Source organism: Theropithecus gelada, chromosome 6 (assembly GCF_003255815.1).
Source record: "Theropithecus gelada isolate Dixy chromosome 6, Tgel_1.0, whole genome shotgun sequence".
NCBI classification, from domain to species: domain Eukaryota; kingdom Metazoa; phylum Chordata; class Mammalia; order Primates; family Cercopithecidae; genus Theropithecus; species Theropithecus gelada.
Genome location: NC_037673.1, coordinates 84,236,653 through 84,255,517, shown reverse-complemented (window position 1 = coordinate 84,255,517; position 18,865 = coordinate 84,236,653). Strand labels below are relative to the sequence as shown.

Genomic DNA, 18,865 nt, shown 5'->3' with positions numbered 1-18,865 from the left:
CACAGCAGATACTCAGTAAATGTTTTTCAGCTGAGTAAGGGAAAAATGGATCTTCTAGCCATAAAGTTTTAATAGTGTTGATGTAAACCAGAAGGAACATTTCAAAAAAATTATGTAATTTTCAATACAAAAAGATACACCTTTGATCTGTAACTCACAAAAATAATGTATTTTTCTGAAACAGTATATGAATGTTTAATTAACTATTTGATTAAATGGCTGAGTACCCTGGGCCAGTAAAGCAAAGTTTCACTAACTCCTCTAATATTCTTAGTGGAAAACCTAAAGAGCTGACATATAGCAGTAAATGAAATGTGGGTTGCTATCTCAGATCATCACAAATCACCTCTTAAAACAATGAACTGCTTATCATCACTTAACTTGAAATACTTTCAAAGATGAAGGCAAAAGGTAATAAAGAAGTAGCGGGATGGGGTTGTACGCTTAGTATAAGAGAAATATACAGCAAGTCATTATAATACTTTAGTTAGTAACAGTGACTTTTCTAAGGTTTCAGTTGATGGTTATTCATCTACTACTTAATTCTTTCAGCAACCTAAATGAAAAGTCATTGCTTTTAAAATAACATGTTGTCATAACTCTGTACATTAAAATGAATAAAACTTTTTTTCTTTTTTTCTTTTTTTTTGAGACGGCTTCTTGCTCTGTCACCCAGACTGGAGTGCAGTGGTGTGATCTCAGCTCACTGCAACCTCCGCCTCCCGGGTTCAAGCAATTCTCCTGCCTCAGCCTCCTGAGTAGCTGGGACTATACAGGTGCATGCGGCCATGCCCAGCTAATTTTTTGTATTTTAGTAGAGACGGGGTTTCACCTGTTGTCAAGGCTGATCACAAACTCCTGAGCTCAGGCAATCTGCGCACCTCAGCCTCCCAAAGTGCTGAGATTACAGGCGTGAGTCACCATGCCCAACCACATTAAAGCTTTTAATGTGCTAATCTGAGTGGTTATTGATGATTGTAAGATCAAGTTCGGTTGTTTTGTAGTTATTAGATTTAATGGAAATAACCATTAGCACAGCAATGCCTTGTGTTGGATTATTCACTATCCTGTTAGTGTCCTTTGTTTTCACTTTGATAATATGATTGCCTTTTATTGAGTAGAAAGGACTAGTGTGCTCAAGGATTTATTGATTCGTAGTTGAGACCAAAAAGAGAAAGAGAAAAAAGAAAAGAAAAACCTTTAGGAATCCCTTTGAACATTTAAGGTAATTTTACAATCTACTTAGCTATTTGACAAGAAGGCAAAGGAGATTTATGTATATTGGTTAATACTTTTAATTAACATTTATTGTAAATTAGATATAATTTTATATAAAAAGAAACTAACAGCTGTTTCCTTATTTTGATTGTTAATTGTTTACCATTTTATGCATTTGGTTGTCAAGCATTGTCACTTCTGGAATGCTTAATTTATGTCAGCTAAATACGTGGAGAGTTGATGGTGGCAGTGTACTGCCATGGATAAATACTGAGCAGTGAATAGGAGATCTGGTTTCCAGACTCTGGAAGGACTCCATCTAGCAAGACCTTAGATCATGACTTAGCACCTTTGAACTTAGTACTTACTCAGATTGGAGATAAGAAACAAATATTTTTATAATCCATTTACACGCAATGTTTTATGATAATATAATCATAAAATTTTGCTTATATTTTTGTAATTCATCTAGCATTGAAAAAGAAAAAACTTAGCGTATTACAAAACAGAACTAAGTGGAAAGAGGAAAGGTCAGACAATGCTTAATTTTTCTGGACCAGTACCATTGTTTTGCAAGTATTTGTTTTCAAGAATACTTATCAAAAATTTCCTGGCTGACTTTCTTATCAGCCAGAAAGACTTCTCTGCATTTCTTACTTAGTGATTTAAAGTATCAGTGAAGTGGCTAAAATTTTAGTTTAAAAGATTGGCTTTAACAAGTTTGCATTTTTGTTGCCCAGGAAAACATATCCTCTATCCTTCTGTATATACAGTAAACTACTGTGAAGATTGGTTTCTTTACTCATATCCCATTGATTTAACCTATTAGTGTGAAGGATAATAAAACCTTGGTTGTTTTTAATATTAAATTCAAGCTGTTAATATTTCCCCCTGAAATACTAGTTTTATTCAAAATTTGTCTTTTTTCCCAAGCAGTCTTTTTTCTTTATACACCTATTAGGTTCCTCTTCCCTATCTTTGGCATCACGATAAGATTTTATTTGGAGATAACACGGAAAGGAAAGCTTTTTTCATACTCATCAGTGATGTGACATTGTGCATCAGTAGACAGCAGATGCTGAAGGGGGGATGTGGTTAAAAACCCCCACTTTTGGAAATCAATTTTTTACTTACCAGGGACTTTCTCACTCGGTGCTTCAAGGCTGTCGGCCAAGAGTATAATCTGCTGTTTTTAGACAAACCTTTGCCAATCACTTAAATTTTACAGTTACACTTACATAGTATGTTTCAGTCGAATTTCAATCCAAAGAGTATTTAGTCATGATACAGTATCATATTTGAAAGATCATTAGCTATGTTAAACTTAAGTATTGTACCAAGAACCTTGGATAAACAGTTTAAATTTATAACCAACTGATACCTCCAAAAGGTGCTAAGTATTCACTGCGTTTATTATTGCTCCATTTCAATTGTTTTAACTCAATATTTAAGTTTATCCATTTTACTAGACATTATGCCTTCTTTTTACAATTTCTTGACCCTAGAGACCACCCACCACCTCCAGTTATGATAAAGAACCAATTATGTTGTATTTAAAGTGTAAGGGGGAAAAACCCTTCTATACTAGTATAGAATATTATAATATAGTAGTAAGAGAAAACTAAATGTATGGCCAGTTTACATATTCAAACATTACAACCTTAATTTACCTAACAATCAAGAAAACTGAATCTTTAGTTGTGTCTAATATTAAGCAACTCAGTGAAAACTGTAAAACCAGGGAGCAAAATTTTTGAAGTTTGGGGAAAGATTCCAGAGGCAGATATTCAAAATAATAAAACAACCAAGGAAAGTATGTGTTTACAAATTATTTTAGGAATGGCACTATTGCCCTTGAAAAGTCTGTTAAACTCCTCTTTTTCAGGATTGATGTAAAAATTAAATGAGATAATTGATGCAAGGCGTCTAACACAGTTTCTGCCCCAGAGTAAGTGTTTATTAATAAATGTGAGCTATGGTTATAATCATCTACATTCTTGATTTTTCTAGCCTGTCTGGTTATAGTGTTCAGTTTAATGCGGTTCCGGTAGTATTTATGAAATGTGTGGTGAAGGGAGCACACCAGTAGGCTTCACGGAGATGTCCAGCACAGGGCTCCTATCCTCAAGGGTGGAAGTAAAGCAGATGTATTAATAAATCTGAAGCAGAATGTGAGAGCAGTACAGTTCAGTGCAACACATTTCACTTTGAACGTTATGAACTTCTGATGTGTTCGCAGCAGTTGTGTAAATGTTAAAACCACAAGTAATTATTCTTTCTCTTCTGTCACGCTCTCTCTAATTTATACTGTCTCAATATTTTTGTTTATAAAAATGACTGAAAGAATGAGCGATTGTGTCAATAATGAAGACACCCCCTCATTTTTAGCAAAGAGACAGCCCCAAAATCTCAAGAAGTGAACAATTAAATGAGTCATAAATCTATCATTCATAGTTAAATGGAATTTTTTAAAGATAGTGTGGTTCAATAGCATTTTTATGGTGCAATTAAAAACTATCCCTTCAGTAAATCAGTACTCAAAGGAGAATGATATTTGGGTTTTTTATATATGTATGCTGGAAACATCAGATTGTCAATTTCTTCCTTATTTGCAAATACAAGGATGCCTGCTAAATCTCAGACATCTGGCTTTTGTAATGTAGTGGTAGCAACCTGCATTTTGGATTCAAATCAAAGCTCTCTTCCTTGCTGACAGGGTGATCTCAGTCAAGTAACGGAAACTTCTTAAGCCTCAGTTTCCTCATCTGTCAAAAGCTGGGATGGTGATGCCTAAGTCCACATTACCGTTAGGACAAATGAGAAAGTCGTTTGCCAACACAAACCTACTTTATGGACTCTGAATCTTTGGAAAAATAACTCAGTAATAAATAAAAATTCTTTACCTCTCCTCATAATCCAGAGCTTACATAGTATGTGCTGTACGTTAAAAGCTCATTGTCTCATTGACAGACTGTTAATTTCTTTCTCTCTCTCTCTCTCTCTCTCTCTCTCTCACACACACACACACACACACACACACACACAATCGCTGAGCAAAACACAGCCCAAGAAACATCAAGGACAAATAGGCTAGATATGAAATTCCTGAAGCTTTGGTCCAGCATCAGGTGACGTGGTCAAAGAGAAGCGACAGCTCTCTTTTTAGAACGTCTGATGCCCCCGAACTGGTATGGCCAAGAATAGTTCTGGCTTTGGTGTAGTCTTGGGGTATTTTTCTAAGAATATACCACAGAATGCACTGAGGATTCACAGGAGTTTCTTCATAGTCTAACATTATGCATTATCATATAATTTCCCTAAGAAAACCCCAGAAAAAGTGGAGCCTTTATTTTGTGTGTAAGAATCCCTATTCAGGAGTCTTTAGCAAGATAAGAATCAGAACTCTGATTTGCCCCCATTCTACATTAAGCATATTGAAATTTTCATCATTCCCAGATTTCCAACCCCTGAATGTTTTGTGGTTGTCCTTTCTCTTAGAGCTATTCAATGTAAAATATCTTTTTTTCTCAAAAACAAAAACAAAAACAAAAACAAAAACTGATGTTGATACACAGCAGCTGAGTAACTTACAGTTCCTAGCACATGTAACAAGGTTTCAGGCATTCAGTCTAGGTCTGCAGTCTAGAAGATCATATTTTTCCACTAATTTTTTTTTCAACTGTCACTTCCAGTAGAGTAGGGGATTGTATGAGCAAGCTTACGATACACAATATAAAGTGATTTTCAATAAAAAGATGTATGTTCATTTGAGGCACAAAACAGTATCCTGATATTGGAAACTAACTTTTAATCTTAAAACTAAAATATAAAATTAATTGATGATAGTGAGCATTATTATGTATGTGACATTTCCTGTCTAACAACCCAGTATGCTGTAACTGTTTTCAAAATAGCTTTAATTTTTTTTTTTAAGTGAGTAAAACATTTTGTTGAAGTAAAAGCAGCAAATCGATACTTCAGAGGTCCAGCTATATTTTCAGTTTAATGTTTTCCTGTGGCAATTTGCTTCAAATCCCTCAAAATCAGATACTATTAACAAGTTACTAAATTATTTTTATACATTTATATATTAGAAGTTATTTCCCAGATAACAACTAATCGCGGATACTAAAAAATACTAGACATTTCACTGTAACATTGGGTGTTTCTGATAGAAGCTGGTCTCCTAAAGTGACAGTAAATAGGTAAGCATCATTACCATTTGTGTATATTACAGGGGAGAAGATTATTGATTTAAATATTACAAAAACTACTTTTAAAAGCATATTTAATCATCCACTCAAAATAGCACACTGAAAGTTAAAGCAGCTACTCTGGTGTTCAGTTTAGCTAAACTCAGTATTTCCTACTTGTAAATATTTATTTATCCAGAAAGAGACCAGAAATGTGGTTTGAAACATCACCATTTTGTGCCTCCTTATGCAAATTCAGTGTCTTCTGAACCAAAATTACTATTTATTGTGCCCAAGTTACAACATGTCCCTCAAACTTGCACATCACCTCTGGCTTAGGTCAACCTTGACTGTCCTGTCCCTAGTCTCACAAATCAGTCGTGTCCTCTCTTCATTTGTATCCCCATAATTTGAAAATGAGACTCGACATAGAAGGGCTTTCACTATCTCACAGCATGACCAGTTCTGAAGGAGCAGTGTAGTGTTGTACTTCAAGGCATGGACTCTGGACACACTACTTGGGGTTCAAATCATAGCTCCACTAGTTGATAGCTGTTTGACATTGAGCAAATTCCTGGACCTCCCTTTTCTTTGATTTTCTCATTCCTCATTTTTCATAGGGATACTCTTAGTATTCCACAGGGCTGTTCTTGTGAGGATTAAAAGTGCTTTACATCCATGTACAATATCTAACACTTACATAGCAGTTACAAGTGCCTGGTAATCTTCTGAGCAGTTAATGTGTATGCTTAATGTTGTGTTATTGGTAAATAATACTATACACTGTGTTTGCGATTGCTGATATTGTTGGATATTAAGATTGTCAATGACTGCCTCAGATGAGTACCTGAGAGCCTCTCATTCAGATTACTTTTATGCTTCTCTCACACTAAGGAAGTACTTCTATTGAGAAAACTAAGGCTCAGTAGGGTTGAGAGAACTCTTAACAGAAACATCTTGAGTAGAAACTAGATTTCTCTGCCTTATCTCTTCTTGTCCCCAACTCCTGGCTGCCTGTAAATCTTTCCCTCTGTGCTGCCTCATTCAGACATCATTTCTCATGTATTCTAGAGCAAGTCATTCTAACTAGCTTCTCTAACAGCAGTCCAACCCCCTTTTGTCTCTCCTTTCCACTGCCATCATTGTTCTTTTCCTAACACAAATTTAACAAAGCTAACAATTTGGAAGCTATCTTAGGCGCTCATTTTCTAGAGTATAAAGTTTGGTAGAAATTTAGTATAAAGCCTACAGTGTGAAGTTAACATAATCTGAGAGGTTCATGTTAGCCAAGCCTTCTTTTTCAACTTCGGAAAACTGTATGCTGCCCAAGACCCGGTGTTTCATCTTCGGAGGAATTCCCCCTGCTTCTCAACTGCAAGATCTCTCTGTCCTGCATTCCTTCTCTCCACAAAGCCTCTCTCTGAACCATCTGATAAATTCCTGTTCACTCTGAATAGCCACGTTGCCACCATTATTTTTCCTAGGATATCATGCAGCTCATCTTTTGGTGAAAAGTTCTGTATGAGTAAATTCATGTTGAGATTTATCTTGATATAACGATAACCTGTGGCAGCAAGTACGCCTCAGTGTGGAAGAAAATATCAGAGACTTCAACTTTTCATTTTCATTAGGGAAAATGTCTGACTTGTTTGAGTCTACCACTTGCAGTTAGCTAAGGTAATGTGCTGTGAAATGATTAACAGGTGCAACAGGTAGAAAAGTAGCTTTAATTAACCCTCTATAAACAAATTTAGTAGGTGGGCACTTACATGATTTCCTGGCTTTCGTATTACATGGTTGATAAGCGGTTTGTCTCAATAGTGTACTTGGTCATCAGTTTGCAATCATTATCTAAAATGTAAAATGTTCTCAAGTAGCATAAAGAGAAGAGACCCTTGACGTTTGAATTTACCAAGTTACTCATTACATTTTCAGTTCTCACCTCGTTGTCCCTCAATAACTTACCTTTTAGTGCCTTTCCTGAATAATTCTTAATTTTTCTAGCATATTCTTTGTATCTATTTGCGAAGCACCTGAAACATATAAAGAACTAGTACTCTGTGTATTATCACTGCCTCTAATTGCAGCAGACGGGAGTGAATTCAGTGTGGGCTGAAGTTGTCTGAAAAGCATCATGAAAGAGTTGGAACTTCAGTTGATCCTTAAAAGATAAATTTGAATTAAACAGGAGAGCCAATACTGCCAGTTATTGAACTGCTAGAGCAAAGATTTGCATATATTCCAAGGACCATAAGGCAGGCTGTGTCCATTGGAAATTAGATTTCATAGATAGAGTGTGTCAACTGTAGACAGTTCTGAGAGCCAGGCAGGGCACTGACTCAACTGTGTTAAGCATTCATGTATAAAAAGGAACATGATGGAAGTAGCAGTTTAGAAAGACTTCCTTGAATGAGTTGGTTAGCATCACACAAATGCACAAAAGTTTGAACACAGCTTTAAGGAACTCCTCTGAAGGCCTGAAACTCTTCTTAAGGCCTGGTGAAGAGCCCCTCAACTAGAGACCAGAGGCCCAGATGGAGAGTTGCTGGAATATTTATTCAAATGGTGATGAAAGCCAAAGCTAAGATGGCGGCAGTGGAAGTAGAGACAGGCATTTTTGAAGAAAAATGAACAAGATTTGGTATCTCATTGGATATGAAGATGGAAGAAGGAAGGGAGGATGATGGAAGATGGCAGTTTGGTAGATTAAAAAATGGTTATGCCGATGACAGAATTAGCCATGGTCCATAGTGACTAGTTCTGTTTGTGCTTATTAGTCTTATATGCTTGTATTCATAATTGAAAGTCCTAGAAAAGAAAAAGGAACAAGTGAAGAAAACTCAAAATGCCTAAACATCCAAATAAAAGAAAGTTTCAGAACTTTGAGCTCAAAGAGAGCTACATGTTCAAGTGAGCTCTGTGAGACAAGGCAAAATGCCTTCCTCATAATATCTTAAGCCAGGAATATGTTCTTTGAATTTACAACTTCTTAAAATAGGAGTCAATAAAAAAAAAAATGCAGCAAGTGTTTGCTAGTTAACTGGGGAGAAAAATGTTTTTTCTCCTAACACCACATTCAAGCTCTATGTATTGACACTAATTTTAATATGAGGATATACAAACTTGTACCAGAAGAAGTAGATTCTACAATCCTTTATGTAAGTTAACTCATATATGCTTAAATTTGTTATTTTTATGTAAAACAATATTTTTAATCAAATGAAACTATAAAACAAACTGACTCTAAAGTTGGTCTGTACTTCATTTTCTTATAATCTATAATCAGGAAATCCATTCACTCCTGCTTTATAATTTTTGTGCCTTTAAGTGGTCAGAGGAATGTGACATCTGCATACAGTCACGTCTAAATTGATAATTGTCCAGGCAGAGGGTAATTTTAAAACATAGCATGAATAAAGGTTGAATCTGTATATTAGAAGGTTGTTGGGAGGTGGTGTTTCCCACCTCCCGGACCCCTGAATTTAAATGCGACCATTCTCTTTGGTGAATTTATCTTAAGGTGGGACAACAGGCTCAACACAGGCCGCAGCGTTCTGAGTGAGGAGGAGGCTGCGGTTTCCCAGCCGGTTTAAATGCAGGCTCTTCTTAGCAGTAAACCACACGCATGTATTCATCATTGATTTTCAAATGATAGGTTTCTATATCACTGGTTTAGGATCCACAGTCTTGCATTCCTGAATCTATATTATGCCCAAAGAATAACAATTTGGTGGCTGGAAACAGAAATGGTTATTATACGGCTCCAAAATGCTAGCTGGCACAATATGCTAGAAACAGCAGAAATTCACTAGCAAAAAGCAGAATTTATTTGTTCTTAAAAATAACTCAATGCTCCAAAAATATGAATTTAAAAGTGTCATCATGGTTCAAAATATTTTACATTTCAGTATGTAAACACCTTAAAATATGTGACTAATCTTCTAAAATGGCATAATTTCCAAATAACAGGAAATATTCCAAGAGAAAAGTAGAAGGCTTTTTAAATCTTTTTTTTTTAGTTTTGAGGTATTTATTGAATGAAAAACTACAATGTATGTTTGCTTTTTTCCCCCTACTGATGCCCTGAATAACTGTTTAAATAATGTGGGCAAAAAGACATAGGCTTTGTTGGAATTTCTCAGAGAGTTTACTGTAGAAAATGCAAAAAAAAAAAAAAAAAAAAAAAAAAAATTTTTTCAAGCCCCTTTTAAAAAATTTCAATTTAAAAAAAAAAAAAAAAAAAAAAAAAAAAAAAAAACTTTTCTCAAGGCCTCTGTGAAGCATTTCCATTTTCACACACTGGCCCAGTGCTTGTCATATCACAGGACAACACATTTCACGAAGCGGTTTTACTTCCTTTTAGCAAAATAACTCCTCCATGCAAACCAGTATCGGCATCTACCGAGCTGGGGTTTTAGTTTCTTCTGATCTATTCAAGCTTCATTGCACTGCTTAACTGATCTTTTTTTTCCCCTTCTTTTGAAATTACCCAGCTAATTTTCCATTTGATTGTTTATATAAACCAGATCTCACACAGACTTAATAGATAAGTGACATATGTCTTCAGTGTGTCCATCTGACCTTCAGCTGACAGCAAAGTATAGAGCAGAATTGACCTTGATGTTCTCATTCTCTTTTTATCCCGTAGAATCTATTAATTCAAACTAAGTTCATAACATATTCACAATAATGATTCAGGATGACATATTAAATATAAAACTCCTCTAAGCACTCCATTTTGTCAAGCATTTTTTTAAAGTGAACATACTCTCTTTTGTTTGTTTTTTTCTTCTAGTGAGAGAAGGTAAATGCATTGTTTGCTGTAACAGCTTTTGCCACGGAATACTGTTCGAATTTACTGTAAAGAAAATTTTGGCGTTTGTCATATTTATCAGCTTTAGAGAATTTGGCTAATTTTCCAGAAGTTTTCTCACAGAAGGGAATTTATATTCAGATTCAACCAACATTTCTTAAGTGACTCCTGTGTGCTCAACACATGTTTTGGGGGTGTCCAGTTTGTTTTATTTTTGTTTGTTTGTTTGTTTTTACCCCAGAAACTAGGATAATTTTATTCATAATCCAATTGACAGACTTAATCTTGTGGTTATTTGTTATATATTCAGCCTGTTTATTCATCCATAAAATGAGACAGGTAAATGAAGGGGATATGAAGAACAAACGTGCTTTATGCAGTGTGCCTCAAATATATTTTGCTTCTAAAGATGTTCCCATAAATATCTCCTGAAATATACCTTTGCCCTGCCTTTCCAGTTCCTCATGGCCTCTATCTCAGGCTAGTCTCCAGACTGGTCCACACTAGCAAGCCTTACTAATTCCTGAGTATGTCAATGCCAGTAGATCTTTCTGCCACTTACAGGTCTGTGTCATACCTCTACTCTGAAACTTTCATTTCCACCGTATAAACCCAAGGCCTTTTATCCTGGAATTCAAGATCTCCACAAGCCAACACCTGCATCCCTCCAGAGCCTCTGATACCCCTCTCTTTTCATAGGTCCCCTTCTAAACAGGTTCCTCTCAGTACGCCTCACCAGGCTCTATAAACTCCTACCTCAGCCCTTTCCTACCGCTTCATCACAAACCTAGTGTATCTTCCTATGGCCCTTTCTTTCTTCAAGGCCCTCATCAATTCCTACCTCTTCCGTGAACTCTACGCTGCCTTGTATTGGTCTTTATGTTTTCCATGAGTATGTATTGGATTACCACAAAGAGATTTCAGAGCTTTTCAAGCCTGGGGCCTTGTCTTTGCATCCTCACTGGGTAGCACACAATCTCATTCATGCAGGGGTAATAGATACTTGTGTTTTGTAATGATGACAATAACAGTGAGGTTTAATTGTCTCCTTTAGAGAGCTTCAGAAGACAACTGTCTAGTTTCTAGCAAGGATTGTTGAATCAGGTAGCTGATTTCTCTTATTCTCCCTTCGGAGGCAGTAGAGGAAGTCAGCAGATGTCTTTCTGAGTCCGCTCTCATGCCAGCTCTGCTGGTATTTGTAATCAACTCCTCCCTAGCTCTCTTGGTCATATTTTGAAATATGAAAAACAGAGACCTTGGGATATCCACTTTTCTGTTAGTAGGGTGCTGAACATCAGAGACTTAAGAAAACCCTTTCAGTCTTGCCGTTCAATGGCTATTCCTGTGCCTTGGTGAATCAGCACTTTAGCGGGGGCATCATCACTTCATTTCAGCTCCAGGGAAGGAGTTTTGCTTTCTGAAGTTCTGTGAGAGCAGGAAAGCAAGGGTTGTACACTGAACTTAGTGAGGAGGGCAAAGTAGATGGAAGAAAAACCATAGAGAGAATTCACTCAGAGAAAAGCGGAACTGAACAGCAAAATGTGTAAGCAGCTTCCCCTCCTCCTGCATGTCCTAGAAATTACAGTCTGCTGGTATGCCCTTTCTTCATTTAAGGACACACAGACACACAAAATAAAACCCAAACCAGTGAACTGAAAGAGTGAGTCACGCCAGCCAGGCCTCCGCCAAGCTAGTCAATTAAAGTGCAAGACCAGTTCTGTGCTTTTCTTAGACCCTGAACTACTGTCTGACTTTCTTCCTGAATATTTTTGATAGGAAAAAAAGTATATGCTGATTTCTGAGCAAGTTGATGTATATTGGCTCTCTTCTCATAACAAGTTTCTAATCTTCCTTCAGAGGACTATTGAATAATTAAATGGGTTACTTGTCCCATGGAGGTCAAATCAGTCATCCTATGGTTTTGTAATGTGTGTCTTACCATTAAGCTTTTGCTTTTATTCTCATGTTGTGTATTCTTGGGAAACATATTTGACCTAGATTTCTTCCTGAGTGCTTTATTGTTTTTTGTTAACAGGGAACGGGTATGGCAATCCCCGAAACTCACCAGGTCTGCTGGTCTCACCTGGTAACTTGAACAAGAATATGCAAGCAAAATCTCCTCCCCCAATGAATTTAGGAATGAATAACCGTAAACCAGATCTCCGAGTTCTTATTCCACCAGGCAGCAAGAATACGATGCCATCAGTGGTAATACAAAACTACATTTTAAATAAATATTGATAATGTTTTGTATATGTTTTGCTGTTTTTATGTTTGTCTAACTTGATGAATTACTTACATTCTCCCAGAAAATGAACACATCAGTGCCATTGACAGAGCGTGGCTTGTATGTAGCTATTATTTCTGGTAACTGGTTTGCATTTCCCTTTTCCGTGTTAAAAAAAAAAAAATCTAGTGAACTTCACTAGGCTGATGTTCTAGGACAAGAAAAACATTTTCTTTTAAGGCTTTCAATTTATAGCTGGAAAAAAATTACACACTACTATCAGTCAATCTCTATGTCCCATAAGCAGAGTAATAATAGGTAATAAGGTACTTCATAACATAGTATTTTTACAATATTTATTTCCTCAACATGCTGACAATGAAAAAATACTTTCCATAATTTCTAAATGAACTTTCTCCTGTTAATTAGCGAATCCTTTCTTAGATGTATTGCAATGATAATATCCAATACATCACATGCCTGCACACTACCTCAATTCATCTTTCCATATATGTACTTCATGAAAATAGCTATGTCTCAAAAGCAAATTGTGTTAAAATCCTAGGCATTTTAAGAACAAAGGTTATATTTTACATCAAAAAACAATTGTAGCACCTCTAAGAAAGATAAATAAATAAGAAATTTTAAATAGAGATTATATCCCCAGACGCTGTCATTTTTCTTTCTTCTGGGTGTGCATGCCTAAGATGAAGATAATGTTGTGGGACCAAATTCAACAACCAAGAGCCTTACATCAGTGTTCTACAAATTAGCTTTGCTTAAGAGCAAGAACGTTTAACACCAAGATTCAGTAGACAAATTTAGATCACTCTGCAAACACATTTCTTTTTTTTTTTTTTTGCTTTCTCTGCTCTGTGGCAAGCTTCAGGGTACAACAGTCCTGCGAGATGATTAGTTTATTATGGCACAGTGCAGATTAATTTTGAATATCAACCAAAAAAATCACATAATATGCAACATTCCCTTCAGAAAAAACTGGGTCTAATAAATATAACCTCCTACAGGGCTACATCCAAGCAATGTGGGCCGTGCATGACAAGCCATCTCTATCAACAGATTTATTCCAGGTCCCTTAAAACTGATGCTGTCCCAGGGAATCTGTGATGGGTCAGTTAGGTCCCTCTCTGGCAGCCAGGTGTAGCTCTCCTTCCTCCAGCAAGTGAGGTTTCAAAGCACAGTCTTTTTTTTTTTTTGCCGTCAAAATGGGGTGATGAAATAGTGAACATTGAGACACTGACCTGGGCTGAAAACCGGGTAGATTTGTCTTCACATTTGAGACAAACAGCTCATTAAGGGAAACAAAGAATGTCTTTGTAAGGAGTTATCTTTGGAGTCTGGGTTTTAAAACTGTTTAAACTGTTGTGTCTATCGGAAGATGCTTTTCCTTTTGTTGAAAAGATTTTGCCCAATTATAAATATTTATGGACACTAATTAATAAAACTCCTTCCGCATGCTCTCAGTCTGAGGATGTCGACCTGCTTTTGGTAAGTGGTGAGAGCGCTTCCCTCAAATGGCATGTGCAAAGCTACTTTTAGGAAGAGGTGGTAGCTTTGATAAAATTGAAAGATATTGGAAGTTACCACAGTATGTCAACATTGATTATGTTTAAATACCATTAATTTCTGGCATCACTCACAGGTGGAAAGAATGTCGGGTTATTTTTTTTCTGTTTCAATATTTTAGGACAATTTACAGTAAAATTCAAACAAAAATATTCTTTCATTATATAAAACTAAAATATTTCTTCTTCTGGAAATTAAAGTCTCATGATTTTAAGTTTATATGGGGAATCTTTTATCTCTTTACTGTAATGAGTTAAATATTCGCATTAGCTGCTTTGCCATCTAGTTTGAGGGAAGTTTTAGAAGAATCTGAACAAAGTGGTCAGAGCACCACCTGCTGGTCGGAATATAACATGAGCCCCTACTCATTTGCTCTCTGCTGTATGTAGAACTGAACATAAAAACTACCATGGTTGATTTTAATTTTTAAAAAATTTGCATTTGAATAAAAACTGAAACAATGGAAGTACAGTATACATATTTCATCAGTTTTCAACATAGTCTGTTTTTACCCATAATAAAGCTATGGTACTTGTTACTAGTTCTGTTGCCTAGGAGATACTGATGTAATGGGTTACTATGGCAACAGCTGGTCTCTTGAAGGATTGTAAATGATAGGGTTGGCAGAGTTCATAGAGACACATGTTAAATGATTAATTTCATGAGATTTGTACCAAGTTATCTCTTTATGTGCAAAACTAATACTGAAATCTAGTATTTTTAACTTTTAAAAATATTCCATCAATAATGTCTTTTTATTTACTTTAAAAGAATCAAAGGATAAATAACTCCCAGTCGGCTCAGTCATTGGCTACCCCAGTGGTTTCTGTAGCAACTCCTACTTTACCAGGACAAGGAATGGGAGGATATCCATCAGCCATTTCAACAACATATGGTACCGGTGAGTAGCTTTGTCATGTGCAATTAGTACACTAAATAGTTTTTATTGAAAAGCAAGATGAAAAAGTTATCTTTTACTCTGTTAGGAAGCTTTATTTAGGGCCTGTGCTGTCCACAGCACTGCAACATTACCATTCTTTACTAAGACAAAGTGAATATCCACGTTTTTCTTTCTTAACTGACTGAAAGTTTTATTTACGCAACCTGAGTTCAAAATAGAAGCACACTTTCAAGAAAATTGAGCTATTTCTTTGATGTAATAAAAAGCTCACTTTCTCAGGATTGTTTAACATTTGTATATCATCAAATATGTACATACCTTTATACTAGATTATAGTTCTAATAAACTAGAATTGTAGACTATGTTACTTCAAAGCATTCATGGAATACTTATTTTTGGTTTATAGTATATTCCTTTTAAATTAAAATTATCGCTGATGCTTTATCTCCCCTCCTCCCAAAATCAAAAATATATATAACGATGATAATCCTAATAGAATATTTTGGAAATTGAAAATGTTTATTCCGTGTAGCATTTGATAATTTCTGAATTTAATATTTCCCCTTATTGTTTTATTCTTTTAATCTAGAGTACTCTCTGAGTAGTGCAGACCTGTCATCTCTGTCTGGGTTTAACACCGCCAGCGCTCTTCACCTTGGTTCAGTAACTGGCTGGCAACAGCAACACCTACATAACATGCCACCATCTGCCCTCAGTCAATTGGGGTAAGCAATATTATTTTTTATAGTATAATTTTAGAATGCATTTTAAAAAACAAATGGCGATCTCTAAATATGTGCTTTAATATCCCATTAGAGGGTGTAAAATTCTACTTTATTGAAATCCAAGTGTAATTTTCCAATCAATACTTTTCAAGTAGCTTAAATCTTGTATACCTGTTTTTTAAGAGGACAGCGAGCTCTGTAATAATGAGGCAAATTGTTTCCTTATTGTTTTAGGCTACATTTGTTTCCACTTCTATCAGTGATAGAATTTTTATTTAGTTTTCACACAGTTCATTTGGGACTTAAGAAGGCATTTATAGTATAAGCTTAGATATTTGAGAATCTTTCTTTTTTCACATAAACCATATAGTTTATGCCAATGTTAACCTAATACACATAGGAACAACTAGTCATTTGATATACAAGCTTCATATATTTATAATGTATTCATAGTATAGTTGTATACTTATAGATATTGTATGAAATAGATGTATATAATACTAATTAGTACATATAATACTAATTTCCTAAATTTGGGTATAAAAATAATTTTTGTTTTATGTAGTCGTAGGATGTATCTTTCTGCCCCCTTGTGGTAGTTTTCAGATATGTCTTTATCATAGAAATGACTCCTGTCATTTATCTGTGGAAACGTTCAAACCTTTAAAAAGCTCTGAATTCACAATTCACACTACTTCATATAAAACAAATCATTTTTTTAAAAAGCTTAAAACGTAAACTGAAAGCCTGACTGTCAATTTAATAAGTCCAAAATTGCAATTAATCTTCAAAAGAAAATACCAGGAGCATATAAAATATTTAAAGATAACAAGCTTTTATATTTTAAAAATATTCTGTGTGCCTAGCCCACTTTTACTTTTCTGCTTAGCCATTTGGTTATCATTAATCAATTAGCTGTATTAGTTAACTAGTTATATATCCGTATTTCTAAGGAGATAGTGAGAATAAAACATTGATTAGTATAAAAGTCACTGATATATACCACAACTTTGTGTCTCTTATGTCTGCTGGTGCCCTCTCTCCCCACCCACTAGCTTTCACATGATACTGATTTAGCATATATTAGTGTTGTGATTATGAAATATTCACCCATACACTGTTTGCTTATGTTCATCCTACCCACTAATCTTTGTCATTGAAAATCTAACCTTTCATTTAAATAGTAAGATAAATTCACGTGACACTGTTGCTCAGCTTTCTTGAAAGATAGTTAACTTTGAAGATACATTATGTATTGATCAGCAACAGAGTTTTATCTTTTTAGGACACTTAAATTTTCTCTGGAATGTTAGCTATTCAAGTAGACATTAATTGTGGGAACCTCTTCAGGTAATTATCACCAAGCATAATACCATCCAGGCAACTAAAAAATATGTACATGTATACATATTTTGTACAAAATATCTACTGCTATGGCTTAGCAAGGAATCCACTGAACATGATTCTTGTCAAAAATAAACATAACCGCTTATTTCCCATTTTTTTCACAAAATTAATCCATTATAGGGCTAGATTTCCCTGAAAGTTATCAACATCAAAAGCCATATTATTTTCTCTGAATGTGGCTTTTTTTGTTTTCAATAGTACCTGATAATTTACATTTTTACATATAAACACATATTTATTTACATATTTTAACTCTACTACAATTTTAAAACTCTTTTCTATTACAAAGGAAGAATCTAATTCTCTGCTGCCTCTAATAGAGGTTTCAGTAAATGAGAAAGGAGGGACAGCCCTAGACTAGAAAGGAACTGAATTACAACAGCCAAAGATGAAACATTTTGTTCAGCTCCCGGTTCCTTTCAACACTGAATTTCGTTGTGCTTAATTTGACTCTTAGTTTTATCTGTGAGTTTTAGTTGCACTTAATCACGTCCCTTACCCCTCAAATCAATGGAATGACCCTTCCAGTCCTTTCACTGTTGGCCCTCCTCTCTCTCTGCTTCACACACACTTTCTCTCCCTCTCACAATCACATACAGAGTAGCTTTTTGAAAGGAGGTTCCTTCACATGGACTACCTCATGTTCACACGATAAAATGTTAAACAGGTTTTTTTTTTTTTAAATCCCAAGCTGCAATACTTATGTAAAGTAATTTACATGAGCGTCCTTAATTCTTTACAGTGTAAATCAATATAAAAAGAATTGATACATTTTCCAGGCCAAAGTTGTCTCATAGATTTGTGTTGCGGGCTCACATTCTTTTGGCTAGAGACAATGTTCATAGCAGAGTGGAATATATTTCAGCACCACCAAAGTAGATAATCCCAAAGCCCAAGATGGTTACCACAATTCTTTCTCAAAATTGCAAAACTATAAATAGAGTTCTTCATATTTTGCCCATGGAAAAAAGTTCGTTTTGTCCTTTGGAGCTTTAAGTCTTCAAAGCTGTACTTTTAAAACCTAGTATCTGGTTTTATCTAACCAAGCTAAGTAAACAGCACAAATTGATTTGCTATAGGGAGAGAGATGGTTGACAGAGGAACTTGCTATCAAGAGTTAATGAAAGTCCTTTGAATACTAATATTTGATTTAGAGTAACACTAAGTTTTAGTGTTTTTCTAAACTACCACCTATAAAAAGGGCAACCTGTTTTCTGGAAGCATTTCCATACGTCATCTTTGTCGATGTGGGTGTTCAGTACATACTGAGAGAGAGAGAACTCCGAGTAGAGATGACTTATAAAAGGTTAGGTTAAATATAGTTTGATAGTCTAATTTCCAGGCGGAGGCAGTAAAAAATTTGAATAAAACTATCCAGTCATGTTTGATTTCTGAACAATTATGGGAAAGGGTAGGAGTTTTCCCAATTCGAAAGCATCTGTAATAGATGAAAATTTGCATAGAGGACTTGATATGGGTAACTTGCATATCTGGCTTCTATCTCCCCACCCACCTCTTTATCACCCACCCACACATATGCAGTATTTCACAATTATCCAGGTCTATAATTATTCGTGTCTATATTTTGTTCTTAAGAACAAGTAGACCAACATGCTTATATCTGAACCTAGCATATATGCAGTTAAGTTATTTTAATGCTGCTTTTTTCTCTTCAAGAAAATACTTCTTTGTTAACAGATACTAGCCATTCTATTTTGTATCCTATGTCACAGTATAGTGAAGCTGAATCTAAGATATCACTTGCATTTTATTACTGTGGATTTAGTCCCCAGAATT

At 35.3% G+C, this 18,865-nt stretch overlaps 1 protein-coding gene across 27 annotated transcripts in view; it reads left to right on the top strand.

Annotated features, from left to right (window-relative positions):
- MEF2C (myocyte enhancer factor 2C) overlaps window positions 1-18,865 on the top strand; it is a 183,620-nt gene that overhangs the window by 157,711 nt on the left and 7,044 nt on the right. For 14 of the 27 annotated variants that reach the window (XM_025387107.1, XM_025387097.1, XM_025387108.1 and 11 more), the window contains 3 exons: window positions 12,260-12,432; window positions 14,807-14,936; window positions 15,526-15,661. In XM_025387107.1, coding sequence (XP_025242892.1) covers window positions 12,260-12,432; window positions 14,807-14,936; window positions 15,526-15,661 — 439 coding nt within the window. Of the gene's footprint in view, window positions 1-12,259; window positions 12,433-13,933; window positions 13,958-14,806; window positions 14,937-15,525; window positions 15,662-18,865 lie in introns of all 27 variants that reach the window. The other 13 variants (XM_025387111.1, XM_025387104.1, XM_025387103.1 and 10 more) reach the window with 1 other exon arrangement.